At 38.6% G+C, this 17,186-nt stretch overlaps 1 protein-coding gene across 1 annotated transcript in view; it reads right to left on the bottom strand.

The window, feature by feature from the left end:
* Window positions 1–12,437: 12,437 nt before the first annotated feature.
* The window catches only part of IGSF5 (immunoglobulin superfamily member 5), a 29,376-nt gene continuing 24,627 nt past the window's right edge, over window positions 12,438–17,186 (bottom strand). The window contains exon 8 of the mRNA XM_062573680.1: window positions 12,438–12,506. Coding sequence (XP_062429664.1) covers window positions 12,438–12,506 — 69 coding nt within the window. The remainder of the gene's footprint in view (window positions 12,507–17,186) is intronic.

Genomic DNA, 17,186 nt, shown 5'->3' with positions numbered 1-17,186 from the left:
TTCCAGTGGGGTGAAGCATAGAGGGGTTTAGCATTTACCCAAGTACACTATGATTTGACTAAATCAAAAGTCCAGTATCCCCCAAAATAATAACAAAAAATCATTTAGAGACAATTAAGGGTAGTTTTTCCCCCACAGACGACCTGGAAGAATGATAAGAGTATGGACTGTAGCCATGAGGGCTAACTCTGATCTCAGCTGTAAAATTTAGTAATTGTCCTGTATTTGTATTTTTTCAGGGATTTTCTTCTGAATAAGAAGTAGATTAATTTATATAAATTACTAGAAGGAGTTTGTGAAGGTCAGTGGAATTTAATCCTAGGTTCTCTTAAATATTTAGTTTATCGTCTCTTTGTATTTAAAGTTTCAGAAGCTAAAACTTTAATGATGTTATACAACTGTAAACAGATGACTTCACCTGATACTGAGGAAGGGTATTAAATAACATACCTCTTAACTTCTAGCTGCTCTAACAGAGGACATCATTGCCATTTTGGTGAGCATTAATCTACCTTGTTGGGTGTTTCAAACAGATTCATAGGATCAAAGAATAGTTTACACCAAAAGGGACCTTTGGGGGTCATCAGGTTCCCCAGCTCAGAGCAGAGCCACATCCTTATGCTGCACCATGAACGACTCTGAAATAGAGCATTGGGCATTGGCAATCCCACAAAAGGAAATTTAGTGCAACTGTTTGATTTAGATTTCTGAACACCATATGCAAGAGATTCTGTCCTAGAGCCTGGAGACTGTTTTTAAAACATTAGCTTAATCAATAATGCATTATCTTGTTGTCAAGTGGTGTGAAATGAGGTATATAAAAAATACTTTTGCACAGATTTTAGGTAAGTGAAGAGAGCTTGCATGTGTTCAATAAACCCTGTAGAGTTCCTAGCTCCAGCAGTTTGTCTGTCTTTGCAAGAATGTCTCTGTGGTCCTAAAACACATTACAATGTCATCTGCTGTCATCTGGTCACAAATTCTTCCTCAAGTGAAGAATTGGCATGTGTAGTTACTCAGTTGTGGAGCTGTTGTCTGATGAACATCCACTGGAACTTGCACTGGAAATGCCTCTTAGTGCTGTGTCTCCAGAAGCCATAGCCCTTCTCAGGCGTTGAGGTATGCCAGATAAAAACAACTGCTCTTCCTCTACTGCTAAAGCACGTCTACTGTGCTCTCTGCATCTGGCAAGCTCTGGATCAAGGGGTATCAGGAGAGTACCATGGATAAGGGCACGAGTCTTTCTGTGGTGTGCTGTACTCCCTGCCCATTTAGGTTGAAGGACAGTATTGACTGCCTGAGGGCTGTTGTGTGGAAACACTCATAAGACTCTCAGAAAAATTTAAATTAACCCAAGCTTAACCTGACTTTAAGAGTTTTCTGACTTTTTTTTTTTTTTTTTTTTTTAATCTGGTAACTGGAAATATTATGCACTAGAGGACATCTGCAGTCTGTGAGCAGATTGTTTCATTTCTCTCCTTACTGGTTCAATTTTTAAAGAATTATACTGCTGTCTCTTACTAGCCCCTGTGCTGTAGCTGACAGCTGACCACATATGGCTCCATTTCTAGGGGATCTTGGAGGCAGAAAACCTTTGAATCTGGGGCCTGGAGGCAAGGACTGCATAACGTTGGACTTCTCTTACCCTAGCGCAATAGGAAAATCCTTTCAGTCCTGCACTAGCCAATAAGGGTGACTCAGTATCTTTAATGAATTATTAAGTTTTACTTCCTAAGGGGATTTTCTGTTGCTGTAGTGTGTTCTTGAGAACTCAATTTCGTGAGACAGTTATCAGGAAAAGGCCTGAGAAGTAGGTGAAATCATATTTTATACATATCCTCAAGCTCTTGGGTGATACCTACCAATACCTCATTAAGCAGGATATTTAACTGCACTTTGAGTTCTTCATCTGTAAACAGTTTGTCTCTCATCCACTTAGACCATGTTTAAATTCAATATGAAACAAAACAATGACGATAGAATCACTGATCTATGTACCATGTATCAGTGGCATATGGTGTTCAATGGGAAAAGGCAATTATGATTACTATAAAGCTAAAAACAAGTAATACATGATTTAACTCTTGGGAGAATAGGCCAGAATCTTATCTCAGGCACTCCAGAGGATATTCAGAGTAGTGTATTTAAACAAAATGGTTTCAAATGAGTGAGGTTTGATTTACAACAGCAGAAAAAAAACATGAGAGCTTCCTTCTAATGCTGCTGTTATATTATTTTCTGAAATGTTCCTCTCTCCCTCACTGCCACAAAAGAGGTGGAACTATTTTGAATTGCTACCAAAAGCTTTGCCAAAGTATATTTCTTGCTAGTTTCAGCTGGTGTCATGCAAAAGATGTGCTAGTGCATAAATATCCCTGGTCTAGCCCATTTCACTATTAGATTTTTATTCCCTTGGCTCCATTATACACATTTCTAATTTAACCAAGTACATGACTGATGCCTAGAAAACAAAGTAACTGTTATGTCCTTTAGAGTTTTTGTATTATAAATTACCCAGGCCTTAAAGTTCATCCAAAGATACCTGACTGTTGAGAATCACTGCACTCACTGCACTGAATTGCCAATTCTAACCCAGGCAAAGGAATCATTGATTGAGGTAATGAAATTAAAAATATGATAATAGATTTATTACTTAAAGTGTTGATTATGCCAATGGACCTTTCAGTTGGATCTTTAAACCTTCATAAAGGCCTCTTGCTCCTTGACAGGAAAAAAATCACAACCCTAAGCAGGCAGATATATTCCTTTGACAACTGTGTTTGCAGAGCAGAAAACAGCAAAAGAAGCAAAGTGAGTTCAATGAACTCTCACCTATGAGGTTTGCAGAATAGTATCAACTCAGAAAGAGTGAGCTGAATACTTTGCTCTCTGCACTTACAGTAGGAAAAATAGTATAGTTACAGTCTATCACTTACATATAAATAGTTGCAATTACAGGCAATTTAGTTGATGCTTTGAATTAACCTGGCCAATGACCCACTAGTGTGTCAGATGGCAGCACTTCCCTGGAAGAGAAACACACAGAAAATGGAATATGGCATGTACTGGTTGCTCACTTAGAACTTCTATCATTAAGCAGTTAAAGGGTGCGCAAGGGATGTCTGGTGTCTGCTAAGAAATTCTTATCGAGATGCAAAATTAACTAATACAAGTGAATGAGTGGCTTAAGTAATGTAACATGGGTAACCATAGCTCATGGCTCTTCTTACAGTTTCCATTTCGGAGCACCATCAATGACTTCATAATCATCTAACATTAACTGTACCTACCTCTACCCTGTCAAAAGGTATTAGCAGTTGAAATTAAGGAATGTAGGGCTTTGTAACGTATTAGCTATGAAGCTGCTGAGTGCAGCAATACAGCAGGAGAAGAAAGAAAACCTCCCTGAGTTTCGTGGATGACCTTCCCAATACCCATTAGAAAGTCTTCATTAATTATTTCTGATGGGGTTCATTGCAATAATTAAATAGCATCTGCAATGCCAGGCAAAATTTGTCAGCAGTCTGGCTATTGAGGGTAGAGGGATATAGACTTACTTATTATATGTGCAGTGGCATTGTGGCTGCTCACAGCCAAGTGAGGAGACAAAGTACCTGCTCTGGGGCATTTGGGTTCCTCATTAAACAAGTAAAGCTGTGAGATGTGACAACAAACTGAGGGCAGTGGGGGAGAAAAACATCTGCAAATAAGGGAAAATTTCTCTTTTTGGGGAGAGAAGTAAAACGTCATTTGCAGTAGCGTGGCTAGGTATGCATAGTTCAGAGGTGAGGTTGCAGCAGCTACTCAGCAGCAGAGCTGTTGAACTGTAGAAGTTTCCAGACACAGGAGCAAGGATTTTTAGGCATCTGCTTGGGAGCTGTACCACAGTGAGATGGGACTTAGTGGCTCTGGCCTTTCTGAATTGATACAAACTGCTTGTTCAGTAAGCACAGATTAAGAAAGATAAATAGCTTGTTGCATTCTTCCTTGTATTCCTCCATTGGTGCTCCCACATTAAGTGACAAAGTGAGCAGCTGCCCTGCTTCCCCATGTGGATAAGGACACTTTCACCTGCATCCTGAAAGTGATTTAGGGAAGTGGCAGTGTGCTGATTATTTCACAAAGAGCCCTCATGGCAGGACCACTCGAGGGTGATGCGGTGTTTTGTGTCTCAGTGTGAGATTGTACTGAAATCTTCAAGGATTTATGTTCCTGAATGGGTGGAAGAGGGTTCTCTGTGGTAATGTGCAGCCAGTAGGAAACTACAGATGTACTTGCTGCTTAGTAGCTAGCTTCTGTAAAACAAGTTTTAAATCTGTCTTCAAAATAGCCTTTCTTGCAACCTGAAGAATCCATACAACTAACGCAACTAATAGGAAAGCAGAGACTTCTGTGCAGCCGGAGTAACTACTGAGAAAGGGCTCGACTGCAGCACACCATACAGCAAGAGTGGGGTTACTCCACAGGGCAGGTGTGCTGTAACAGCCAGTGCCAGCAGGGCAGGCAGGGGCAGGCTTCTTGCTAGCAAGGGGTCCCATGGGACTGAGAAAATAAGAGCAGAGCAGCTGCAGTGATGATGACTAAGGTCAGCCAAAAGTCCAGGTGGTTGGACAGGTCCACGGTGACAAGGCAGGTTCAAGGTCAAGCCAAAAAGTCAAGTCAGGTTCAAGGTCAGCTGAGTGCAAGGCCTAGCGCAGCAGGCTTACAGCATACATAGCTGCAGCTTCTGAGCCCTTGCGCACGGGTGCATGAGTGGAAGCCTCAGATGAAGCTTCTCAATGCTCTTCCTCACAGCTTAGCTTTTTCCATAGAAGTCTGATGTCAGATTACACAGCTTCACCATATCAGAGCTAGATATGTCAGGGCAGCTAGAGCCTGTTTATATGCTCAGAGCCATGAAATGTTCCTTATGAATGCTGTCAAAATTGCATATGAAATTTAAGTCATTTCATTAGATCTTCCAAGACCTCGGGCATTAAATAGTGAAAATATATATGGGCTACCACATATACCATACCATATCCTCCTGCTCCACCTTGTACTCCCAATAGTCTCTCATCCTTACTACATGTATGTTGTAAACATGTTTAATACACCTAATTAGTCTTTATATGTTAGAAAAAAATTATAACAAAGGGAAACCTTGGAAGGAATATGTTTGTTTCTAACACTGAACAATTCTACCCCATAAGAAAGTAGAATATTTTTAAAAACTATTTTTAAAATAGTTACCCCACTGAAATCAGCAATGATTTTGCGTAATAAAATGGAACAGAACCTTGATTTCTGATGTAATATGAAGTTATAAAATTTCCTCAGATTTGGTTGCACAATACAATATAGAACATTACAATTCTTTTCAGGATCTTAAGGAGAAATGTAATCAGTAAGATGCTCAGATTACTGACATTTTCAGTACCTTACACTCATAGGATGATTTTTTTGTATTATCTTCACCAAAACACTAAGAATTTGCTGTTGTGACTACTCAGTGCCATAATGAACTCTGCCTCGTACTTTTAAGCTTTGTATCTTTCATCTATAGATAGCTCCAGTATGCTAGTACCCATGATGTAACGATCATATATAATTTTTACAAGATGAAGGACTATTGTTTTAACCTATCTTGTAAAGGCAGGAATTCTTCAAAAGATATTGCTGTCTATGTTCTGCTTGGGGAGATCCATGTGCCCCATTGCCAGGCACAAGGACTTTTTAGTCATCAGCAGTCCCATCCTTGCCACCCCTCTGTTTTCACCCTCTTCTGCGAGCCTGTGAAAGGACCAGGGAGAAGTAACTGTTCCTCCACCAGCTCAGATGCGTACCCAATGAATTTTGATGGATCACCACAGATAGTGCATCTCTAAGAATGTCTGTTGCTTCCTCTTTGAGTTACTCATTTCACAGATGAAGACTAATGAAGCGCTGATCAAATTAGAAGAATCTTTTCTGAGTTTGGGCTGATATACTGCCTCCTCAAAGGCAGCATTGAGAGGCTTGGCTGATAACACAGAGCTTAATGAGCATGTCTCCAGATGATCAGGGAGAAGCCTTGCAAATTTCCAAGATGCAGATATCCACAAAAACAGCTGCTAAATTTGCTTATGCTCTAATAAGCAGTCTCTGTTTTGCATAGTTTGAGTGTGGTTAACTGTTCATTAGCAAGGAGTAATGCAATCCAAAATCCATATGGCTAGTTTTCAGGTGGGAATTGCTGCCCCATAACTCTATTAGTGTAGAATAGCAATCATCATGAAGATGACTGGATTTTACATAAATGCCTACATGAGATGTGCTAAGACAAACCTAAAGTTCATAATGTTCTTTTTAACAAATTGTGTGACTTTGGAATAAGACCTGGTAAATGTATTACCTCCTCAAGGGAGATTCATTGACTATCCTTTGCAAGGACAGTAGGGTAAGATCTAAATAAAACTCTGTATCTGCAAAAAAGCAGTATAAGGCACTCCTGACATCTTTGTGTTGATTTTTTCCAGGAAGCAGCTACTAATTGGATCCTGGGATGGACAAAGGTCCTCAATCAGTAAATATTCTTGCTACAGTCCCTTTAGGCATTTAGAATTAAGGTGGGGAATTTATGCTGATACAGGTGCAGTGATCTGGCTGCTGAAGTCAGTTTCAGTGAAGTTACAAATAGGTCTGATTTCTTTAAAAGAGGTAATACAGCCTGGTAAGAGTGGTAGTGATGATTGTCATTGAATACTGAGCTCAGATCTTTTCATACCTTGCTCTAATAATATTCTTTATGTGTGCTGAGACATGTTCTGTTCTTACATTTAAAGGATTAGCACCAAAAGCAAGGACCAGCCACCTATTTGTTGGTTGCTGAAAGCAGCAAACACACAAGATCATCAAGGCAACAGGCCTTATACTGGCACCCATGGCATCTCAAGAAAAGTATCTCCTGGGATGCACAGAGCTATGAACTCCCCAAAGACTCAGAGCCACTGCCCTCCAGTGAGACGTGTGTGGCAGTTCATAGATTCTTTTGAATCCCCCCTCAACTGGGAAAGAAAAATAAAGTCTGCCACCACCTTTGAAAGACTGCCAGCCCTGGGGCAGAAGGTCTGACTCCTGACTCCTCTCTTTGCCATTTCACAGTAGGTCTAAAAGCAGCAGTAGTATCTGCAACAGGGAGCCCCATGGTACAGGGACAGATGGTCCAACCAAGTGGAGCTGCAACCACAGCAGTAGTGTCCAACTGTAAAGTTACCAGGACTCAGGGGATCAGCACAGATGGGCTGATCCAAGGTCACAGCAGCCCCTGGGCTTTTAGCAATGAGAAGTTAATGAGATGAGGCAGAGCTAAGATGAATCTGGCTGACTTGTCTAATAAAGGTATCTCAATATATTTTTTTTCCTGAATTTTGGTATTCTTTTCCCAAAGCAAAAACAAACTATGTTTTTCTAGAACATGATCTGAAAAAAGCCACTTAGTGTAACCCTCATTTGAGACAGTCATCATACCACAGTAGAAAATAACCAATATAAATAACATTTGTGAGACATGAGTTCTGCTGTAAGATGTCGTATGCCACTGAAAGCTCCCAGATGCTAGTTCTCTGAACTAAAAGGAATAGTCTATTGTAGTATTACTCTGAGCCAGCAAGAATTCATCTAAATAAATATCTGTATAAATCTATCTTAAATAAATAGTGATTTCTAGGATAATGCAAAGGACTTATTACAAACCTGTACCTCCCAAAGAGTAGAGAGCAGGAAGAGAAAATTTAATTCTACATGGCAAAACGACAGAAACTTTGTTTAGATTTGTTAAAGTGACTATGACAGTGCTTAGTGTTATCAAAGCTCATGTTTACAATGAAACAGGTAATTTTTCCATTAGCTGAAGCGATTTGATGTAGACGTGTTAGTGTGGACCTGATGGGGTTTCTCTTTGTCTTGACTCCACAAATAGCATTTGGTTAATTTCCTTTTTATTGACAAATTTCACTTCCAAATGAGGTTAATATTAACATGTTCTTTCTCTAAATGGATATATTTAAATACTTTGGGCTTAGGAGGGAGGTGGAGGCTGAGTGACAAACTGTCTTTTGCTGTTACAGAGGCAATCATTCCTTTATATCTCCACTTTTTCCCAACAGTACTTCAGAAAGTCCATATTAAATTTGCATAGTATCCTCCTGAAGTCTTATGAGGTGAGGTAAGCAAAATATATAGGCATCAGTGTGTGTGCATATGCAGGACAAAGTATATGGGTAGAGATAATACTTTTTATTGGATCAGCTGATATGGCTGGAAAAATAAAACAAGCTTTCAGACATGCAAGCCCTTCTTCAGATCTGAAATAGAATCAGCAATTTTCAAAGCTAAATACAAGCTGAGAACCAATAATCATAGGTTAATTAAATATGTATCAGTTAGTCCTCCATTGAAAGAAAGGTATTTGGTAGTTGTGGAGAGGAAGAGATGATAAAGAGGGAGCAAGGTGAGAGACAGAAAGAGTTAAACTGAGCTACTTATCACCTAGGGGGAAAAAAGAGGCAAGTAGTTTATAGCCTGGGGAACAAGAGTAGTTCGTGGTGAGTAGGCGGAGAGTCTAATCATAAAAGTCACATCTAGCGAGTGCATGCTTCTTCATAGCAAGTGCCTTTATGACTTTCAGTTCTCAACCTCATCTTTAGAAAGTGTTTTTGGAGGTTATTCTGAAAAAGAGGACTAAGATGCCAAAGGTATTTTGTGAGACATATTCCCTGTTTGGCAACTAGGGGAGTTTCCATTAAAGCTTGCCCATAGGAGATCATTTGACACAAAATAATTGCTTAGTTTCACTAACACAGTTACCATGAGGATACTGGGTGAATTTAATTGTATTTCTGCGAATGCGGGTGTGGGATATAGAGAAATTCAGGGAGAGAGGGTTGGGCTCCATTTTAAACTATCAAGCTATATACCTGTCAGGGGAGAGGGAATAAGATGAGCCATCTGCAACACTTCAAGAGGGCCATATGCTGGTTTTAGCAGAGTTTCTGTTGAGAAAACTTGTAAGAGGTAGTGTCCTTCTTGCCTCATACAAAATCCTTTTGAGGAAAGAGTGAGTGAGGCGGTCAGCTGGTGACCGAAGACTGCCCATCTCTGGCACTAGGAGGCACAAATACTTGATTGAGAATGGGATATTTTAGGTTAGCAACAGTACATACTATATATTCTACCAAATAAATATTCGAAAATAGAGGCTCAGTTCAAGCAGATCAATAAAAAAACAAATGTTTAGTCAATGCTGTGAGTACCCTTGGTTAACAGTGCATCTGCTGATTCTGCTCAGCCCACACAGACCTGAGGTGCTTTTTTATTGTAAAAAGAAACTTCCACATGAAGCAAGTGTTATTTTTAATTGGCTTTGTCTTCAAGTAGCTTGGAAGTTCTGGGAAATATAAAACTAATGGGACAAATTCAGGAAACTTTACTGTAGAATGAAATACTAGATATGTGTGAAGGATTTTTTTCCACACATACATGTATGGAATTCAAATCAGAACATTTTGTAAAGAAACATGGAGGGGTTTTATATTATCAAACTTTACACAGTCTGTAAGCAGAAAAAGAACTAAATATTTCTAGATGACTAAAATGTCTCTCAAGTCATAATTATAAATCAGTATGCATGGGTACAAAAGATTGGTGTCTCCATAAAGTGCTTGAAATTCAGTATTTTTTACTGTACTGTGTCTTCTCAAAGTGCCTGCGTATTTTATATTCCCTGAGTGCTAAAAATTGTCTCTGTATTTTATGTATTGTTGTTTGTAGAGCTCTATTTGCAAACATAGCTAACTGTTAGTACCGGAGATGATATACAGGCTGTATAACATGCCTGAAGAAAATAAATCTGGAAGCCCAGGAATGCCCTCAACTATAAATTTCAAGGACTCTGTAAGCATTTCTTAACATCATGCTAATTCTGTTAAGAATATCCACCATAGCTGTGTGGGATGCCTTCTTGTAGCTGGCAGGAAGGAAAATAGCTCCAGACTCTGGTTAACATGCACGTTTCCATGGTTGTGGTACCTCTTTGTGCAAAAAGCCTTCATTCATTCTAGTCAGTGGCATGTGCAATCAGTGGGGTGTAATTCATATTGCTGCCATGTGTTATCTGCTGGCATATGGTCCCCAAGGCAAGCAAGGCCAGCTCCCAGGCAAGATACAGAGCCAGAGGGTGACCTGGCTGCACGTTGCTGCTGGCCCGCTGCAGCAATCTGGATCTCACGTCAGCTCATTCATCCCCTAGCAGTGCTAGGAGGTGCTTTGGCCTGATCGCAGCCTAGAAAACAACTTGGGAAGCACTGCTGCTGCACTCAGAGGAGCCCCGAGCAGCAGGTAGCAGGATGTGTAACTCTAAATGAAGCCTCCCCAGCACAGGAGGCACTGTATCATTGACAATGTCCCTCTTTTGATTTAGAGCAGCTAGCCTCTTGCGCTCAACTTCAAAATAGTATTCTTTGACTAATGAGGAAAATTTTAGATTGATTGGGGAAGATGTTTTCTCTAGTTCTAGGCTCACTAGTATGATATAAATAATATCAAAATTAAGTTTGAGATCAAGGGCTTTGAGATTAACAACATGGAATAGTTTAATCTCTTTTCAAAGTATTTTCTACTGAGAAACAACTACCGTGATGCAGCCTTCATTTCTGTACCACAAGGTTACCTTTCTGACATAAGAAACATACATGCTAACTTTGCATTTGTGCAGAAAGCCAAAGATCCATGTTTTTTATATCTGAGATACAGCCTAGCGTCTCTGCCACAAAATGGGCATTCCTCTAATAAAGTGGATTTTTGTTTCTTTTTAGGTTACAAATTTACACTGAGCTGTATTAGTAACTAGCAGATGTCAGCAATATCAATATCTACACCAGAATAAGGTTGATCTTTGTCATGGTTATTTGAAAGAAAGAACACAGGTATCCCACAGAATAAATTATTTGTATTTTCTCTGTATAACATGACTGCTATTTACATACCATGTTGTTCAAGGGAATGCATTTCGAAACTCTGCTTTAACCAAACAAGACAGAAAGAGTGGAAACCACCAGAATTTGAAACAACAATTGCACATGACAGGACATGAATTGGTTTCACCTTTCGTTCTGATAGACTGACCAAAAAAAAAAAAAAAAAAAAAATTAAAAAAAAAAGTGGCAGTGCAAAATCTGTCACTATTTAATGAGATCCCAAATACTGAACATGCAAAACAATCTTTTCTTGTTTTCATTGAATAGAATATCACTGAAGAAATAATTCTATTTCTTTCATCACTTAAAAAGCACATGCATGGATTCATATGAAAAATTAATGTGCAAAATACTGGATAATTCAGAATGCTTTGAGTGGTTGGAAAGGAGAGTATACTGGAAAAGTCTCTTTTGTGAAGGAAGGTTGCCTTTGTGTAAAAAATTAATAAGCTGAAATTTTTATGCGAAGTATAAAATTTTAGCCAAGAGATTTCTGCTAGAAATCATTATTTTTAGTCTGTGAAGGCAGATATAGGGTCCCATGTACCAGATCTGCTCTGCTGGCTAGGTTACCTAGCCAAGCTGTATTTCCCACAGTCACTCTCAACTCCATCCTTGACGAAACAACAGGGTGCAGCATGGTATCACCAGCCACCATTCTCTGTAACACACATCACTTGGTTGACAAACTCAGCCCACAGATAAAACAGAGACATAAAGCGTTCAAGCAACAACTCTTACAATTCAACAGTTTCAAATCCACGTTTTTCAGCTAAAGATTTTTGCCTTTCAATCAAAACAGGACTTTTTGGCCTATGGGTAATTATTTTTACTTAACACTGGAACATTGTTTTAAAAAAACACTGTAGCAAAAGTATGTATTGAAATGAAAAAAAAATTATTTCTGATCCACAAATTGTTATGCTAGAAGTTCTGAAAAAGCCCTGATGAAAATTTCCCTTGATTTTATTACAGAACAGAAATTGAAAAGTGTTCTTGATTTATGAGCTTAACATAATCAGTTGTACACACGATAGGTATTGTATTAACCAGTATTATTATTAAGCAGAATTATTATTAATTCTTTTTTGAATTAATAAATCTCTAATAGTGACAGTCTTTGACCTTGCTGTGGATAACCAAAGATGTCTGCCCAGTAAGGAGTTTTGCTGGCTTCCTTGGGACCCAAAGCACGGATTCCTCTTCTTCTGAAGTCTCATGGAATTCATTGCCTCTGAATTTAAGGTTGCCAATCATGTCTGTTATTTTGCTGAGATATTGTATGCTACATGGTGAAGGTTGCAATTGTATTCCTTTATCAAAAAAATAAACAGAAAATAATCTGTAGCTTAAACTGACAACTGGTGAACCTTTCTTTGTTCTAGGAAGCCATCCAAACGTGCAACATCCAGCTGATCGAAGCTTTTCCTGGAAAAGCACGTCCTAAACGTGTGTCACGTTTCTAATTTTCTTCGGGGTGATCGGATAATCAGGACATCTTTGAGGTCGCACCTATGGGAGAATAAATCAGTTACAGAACTAAAAAAATTTTTAAAATTAAAAAGTCCTAGGAAAGTAGTGCTGCAAGGGACCTCAGGAGGTTACCTGCCAACCCCTCACCTCAAAGCATTATACTAAAATTAAATCTATCATTAGCAACCCACTCAAAATTCAAATACAAAGAGGAACAGGAAAAAAAAAGAAAAAGAAAACACTTACATAAGCTTCACATGCAACACAGCGATGGCAGTTCTGGGAATTCATTAACTGGTCATATGCTATCTGAGAACTGCTTGCGTACTCCACAGTCTGTGTTCTTTTAAGCAAAAGATAATGTTGGACATTTCTCCTCTGGTTGTCTTAACAAAATTACCTGATAGGCTATAATAAAAACTAAACATCTGATGTTGCCTTCTGAATATATTAAGAATATCAACAATAAGTGTTCCAATATTTAATGCGTCTCAAAGACAGCTTTCAACATCTCAGTATTTATTTAAAGCCGGCTTTTTTTATGAAGTTCCTATGATTAGCATGATGCCACTTGAACTCACAGCAAAGAGGGGTTTCCATCTGACCTTAGTGAGATCAGATTAAGGCATACATCCAGCAAGTTTGAAAACCTTATTCTCATTTACATTCATTGCAATGGATTATGCACTAATTACTTATGCACTTTTACAAAGTAAAACTGCAGAAGAAATAACAAAGAAAAATTTGTTCTCAGATGCATCCAATACAGGCTTTAGATATTTGTACCTGGCAGTGAGACCTCATGCAGGTAATTACAAAGTAGCTCTAAATCCTGTGTCTTCACATAGCTTCCTAAAGGAAACACTATTGTCAAACAGCTTGCTATGACTGGCCCAAATGCTGATTTTTGTCTTCCTCCAAGTACAGGCTATCTGCTGGCTACTGTGTTCCTCACAGCTTCTCCATTTTGTCCCAAGCCCTTTGATATTAATGAAAATCTCACCATCCTTCCCAGTGGAAATTTTTATCAAGTCCAAGCTTAGATTTGGTTCCCAGCTATTGACCAAACTTCCTATATTTTGTTTCTCAAGCTTTAATCATGTACCATCTGTAGTGCTTTGGTATTCTTCCAGTATTTAACATTTTAAATAATGCATCTTGTATATATACATTATTGAATAAGCCATAAAAGAAAATGTTAGCTAACACATGTGAGCAATACTTCTCTAGTATTTAGTGAGTCTCAGCACCTCAAGTAAAACCATGGGATAAATATAACTATCCTAGAAACATTTCATAAGTCAGCTGCCTTCTGTTTTAAACACAACTCTTTTTTTTTCCTTTTCTCTGTTTTGTTGCTAAAACATACTGCTGTTTTCTAAATTTACCCTTATTTACCATTTCTTTCAGCAGAGAGGAGTGGTGCTCTGGGAAGTAACAAGATTTCCTGTCTCTGCTCAAGAAATCTTTTCCAAGATCTCTCTGCTTCTCTCTGCTGCTCTTAATTTCTTGCAGTTCAGCAGTAGCTCAAAGACCTTGCTGGTACTCAACAGAGTTATCACTCATTCATTTCCAGAGCATATGAGAAGTTTCCTTTGGTCTATGTTTCCCAGAAGATTAATATCTGATGAGATTTGCTCCATTAATGCAGAACAGTTATTTCTATTTCCTGATCCTTCAATTATAGGCCTGTTAAGGCAAGCTTTTTCTCTAAGGCAGAGGTCTTGAGATACTTGCAACTTCTGCTACCTTCAGAAAACAACAGATTTGCAAATAAAATGAGAAGAAAAACAGTTGGAAAAAGCTGAAGACAGGTGTTATGTTTGTAGAAAGCATGTGTTCCCACATACTCTGCACTGTTCTTTGAGTATAAACCACACTGAACTGGTTAACATACTGAATGTAGCTCAGAAAGTTTCAGAGGGAGTTCAAGAGCACCTGTTGAACACTGCCTCTGAAATTTCCTGACATATGTAAATACTTGAATTCCATGTTTAGCAAAATATTGATATAGAAATATTTCCCAGAATTTGTTGCAAAAAAATATTGTATTGCATCTAGTTTTACTGAAATAAAAGACACTCAATAGAAAGTGCATCAAATAATGCTGTCATAAGAAGCAGTGTACATGACTACTAGTAGCCAATACCTGTTTGGGGTTTGCATTTGATTTTGAGTAAGAGGAGCTGGCAGACTCTTACAATCGTTGGGTCTAAACTGCACCACGCTTCCCTACCTGACAGTACTGGGGTGGCTGTAATGCAAGCAAACTTGTTTTGCCTTAAAAATCTCTTCTGCAAGAAGAAGTCATCGCAGTCCCAGTCCTGTGATGCCCTTTCTCCTCACCACCAAAGGAGGAACTGAACAGCACTTGCTCCTATTACAGGTCTGGAGTGCAGATTGTGCCCATAATGGACCAGGTTCACCTTGGCCCTGCATCTTCTACATTTATTTGCTTTAGTGCAAATGTCCTGGGTTACTCATATTTTATTCTCATTGTGTTCTGATATCAGTTAATGAATAATTTCATGAATTTCAATCAGTTCATGCTGTGTGTTGGCCCATTTTCTGTGGAGCTTTCTCTGAAGTAGCATAGCCTCACTGAGATTGCAGTTAACTGGATGTAACTTCACTGAAATCAAGGCTGCTGGCTGCTAGCTTAGTGACCTGGAATTCATTTTCTGATGCTACTGAAGATCTCAAATTCAAGACCATTACAAATACAAAATGCAGAGTAGAATCACAACAGCCATTTTGTGTTTAAACTCTAATATGCTACTGCTGCCAGAGTCTCTGCTTGGTTTTGATTTCAAAGTTACTTTTTCTTCAGATTAATTTAGTGCCCTACTAATCCTGTCAGTCCTAGTCTGAAAAAGTGGTTTCATTATTCACTACATCATACAAGTTGAAGGCAAAGAAGGTAGCTCTACTGGTTCATGCAGATCCCAACACTACAGGAGCAAGTTTCTAAGATGATCCCCTCAGATGAAAGGAATCAGCATCTCTTTACATAGTTTTAAGTGTCTTTGTACTCTCAGCTAACCATAGATATTTAAGTTGCATGTTTCAAAAGCTTTCTGTTGACTTAAATCTGCCCTAGATGATGTTTTAAATGGATTAGTATACAGGGATTATTATGCTGGCCAAAGCTTTGCATGGTTTGGTTGGGGAAAAATGCCCAATCTTTCCATCTCTTTCATCTCTTCACCTCACAAAAAGAGAACTAGCAATACACAGATGAATCAGAAGGTAAAATAACACGTTTATCATCCAATTTCAGGGTTGAATCCTTCAGTGATGTTTTAGATACTGATCTTCAGTCAAAGAAAGGGAGACTTCTGCTATTAGAAGGATGTTGTAGTCAATACTGCACCCCATATGACATCACTGATATGAATGATAAACACATCTGGCATTATGAAACAGGGTTCTGATCTTTAAATTGATTTGACAGAAAACAGCTCCTCAGATACTGATGCTATGGAAATGTGTGATAAGCTGAAGGCTTTGCTTGCTATTATCCAACCAAAAAGTCCAGGGCTAACCACATTAGAACAAATTGCTGAAATTAATGTAGGAATACTTCCAAATATGTCTGCATGCATCACACATTTTGCTAACTGTTATCACAAAAAATCATGGAGGCACAGCTGTATTCTGTTTTACAAGGTCATCTTTTCCGCTTCTCTCAATTTTTATTTCTCACTCCAAATTCATTTCATTGACAGGAAAACACCCACCCAAAACCTCTGGGTACCCTCAGGCTGATTCAGATGTGTCATTGCTTCAAATAGCAGAACAGTTCCTCCCTACAAACTTTTCAATACATTCAGCATATTTTCTGTCTATCAATAGATAAACAAACTTGCAATTCCTTTTCTTTACACACACATGCATGCTTCCACACACACACACAGAGAGAGAGAGAGAGGTTAATCCCACCCATGCAACTTAATTTCTCCCCTTTTTACACAGACACTTGGAAAAATTATACTTCAGTCTGCACAGCTGCCTTTTCTACATCTATATCATCAATATTTAGTACTCTATTATTCAAGATTTGCTGACCAATGACTATCATAACATGACATACTCTATAGTACATTTCGTCAGTAAGTGTAAAATTATTTGCTGTCATTGGTTTATAGTTCTATTTTATTGGCCTTTTAATTTGATTTTGATAGCTTAATTTTTCTTTTGAAACAATCCACAGAGTCAGTGCAGTTATATATTGTGCAATAAACGTAGCTACGATTCATCACTCATTTTCTGCCCAGTATAAAACCACAGCCACAACTAAATAATATTTCCAGTTTATAGAGTTTCATTTAGAGTAGTTAAGAAAAATAGATGTCACCATTATCAGAGCCATGACTCACTTTGGATTGAAGAGGAAGAGTGTGGCTGTGGTGGCAAATCCAAGCCTCATGTAGCTAGCTCTGCTAAAATCAGCTGAATTACACCAGGGATGAATCTGGCCCACTATAAATGATCACTCCCTTTTAAGAAATGATCGTTGGATTTATCATAGAGACATTCATGGCATATTAAATGGACTAATTAGTGGGCTTGTATAGGAGACTGTCCAGTCCTGCAAGATGCTGAGTACTTAGAACTCCTTTTGTACCAGCAGGACTTAAAAAAAATGCAGTTCTTCACAGATGGTCCTCGGGACATGGCAGAACTGGCCCTACGGCCTTTGATCAGGCTTAGTTGTGT

This window comes from Rhea pennata, chromosome 1 (genome assembly GCF_028389875.1).
Source record: "Rhea pennata isolate bPtePen1 chromosome 1, bPtePen1.pri, whole genome shotgun sequence".
Lineage (NCBI taxonomy): Eukaryota > Metazoa > Chordata > Aves > Rheiformes > Rheidae > Rhea > Rhea pennata.
This window is presented reverse-complemented; position numbering and strand designations above follow the sequence as displayed.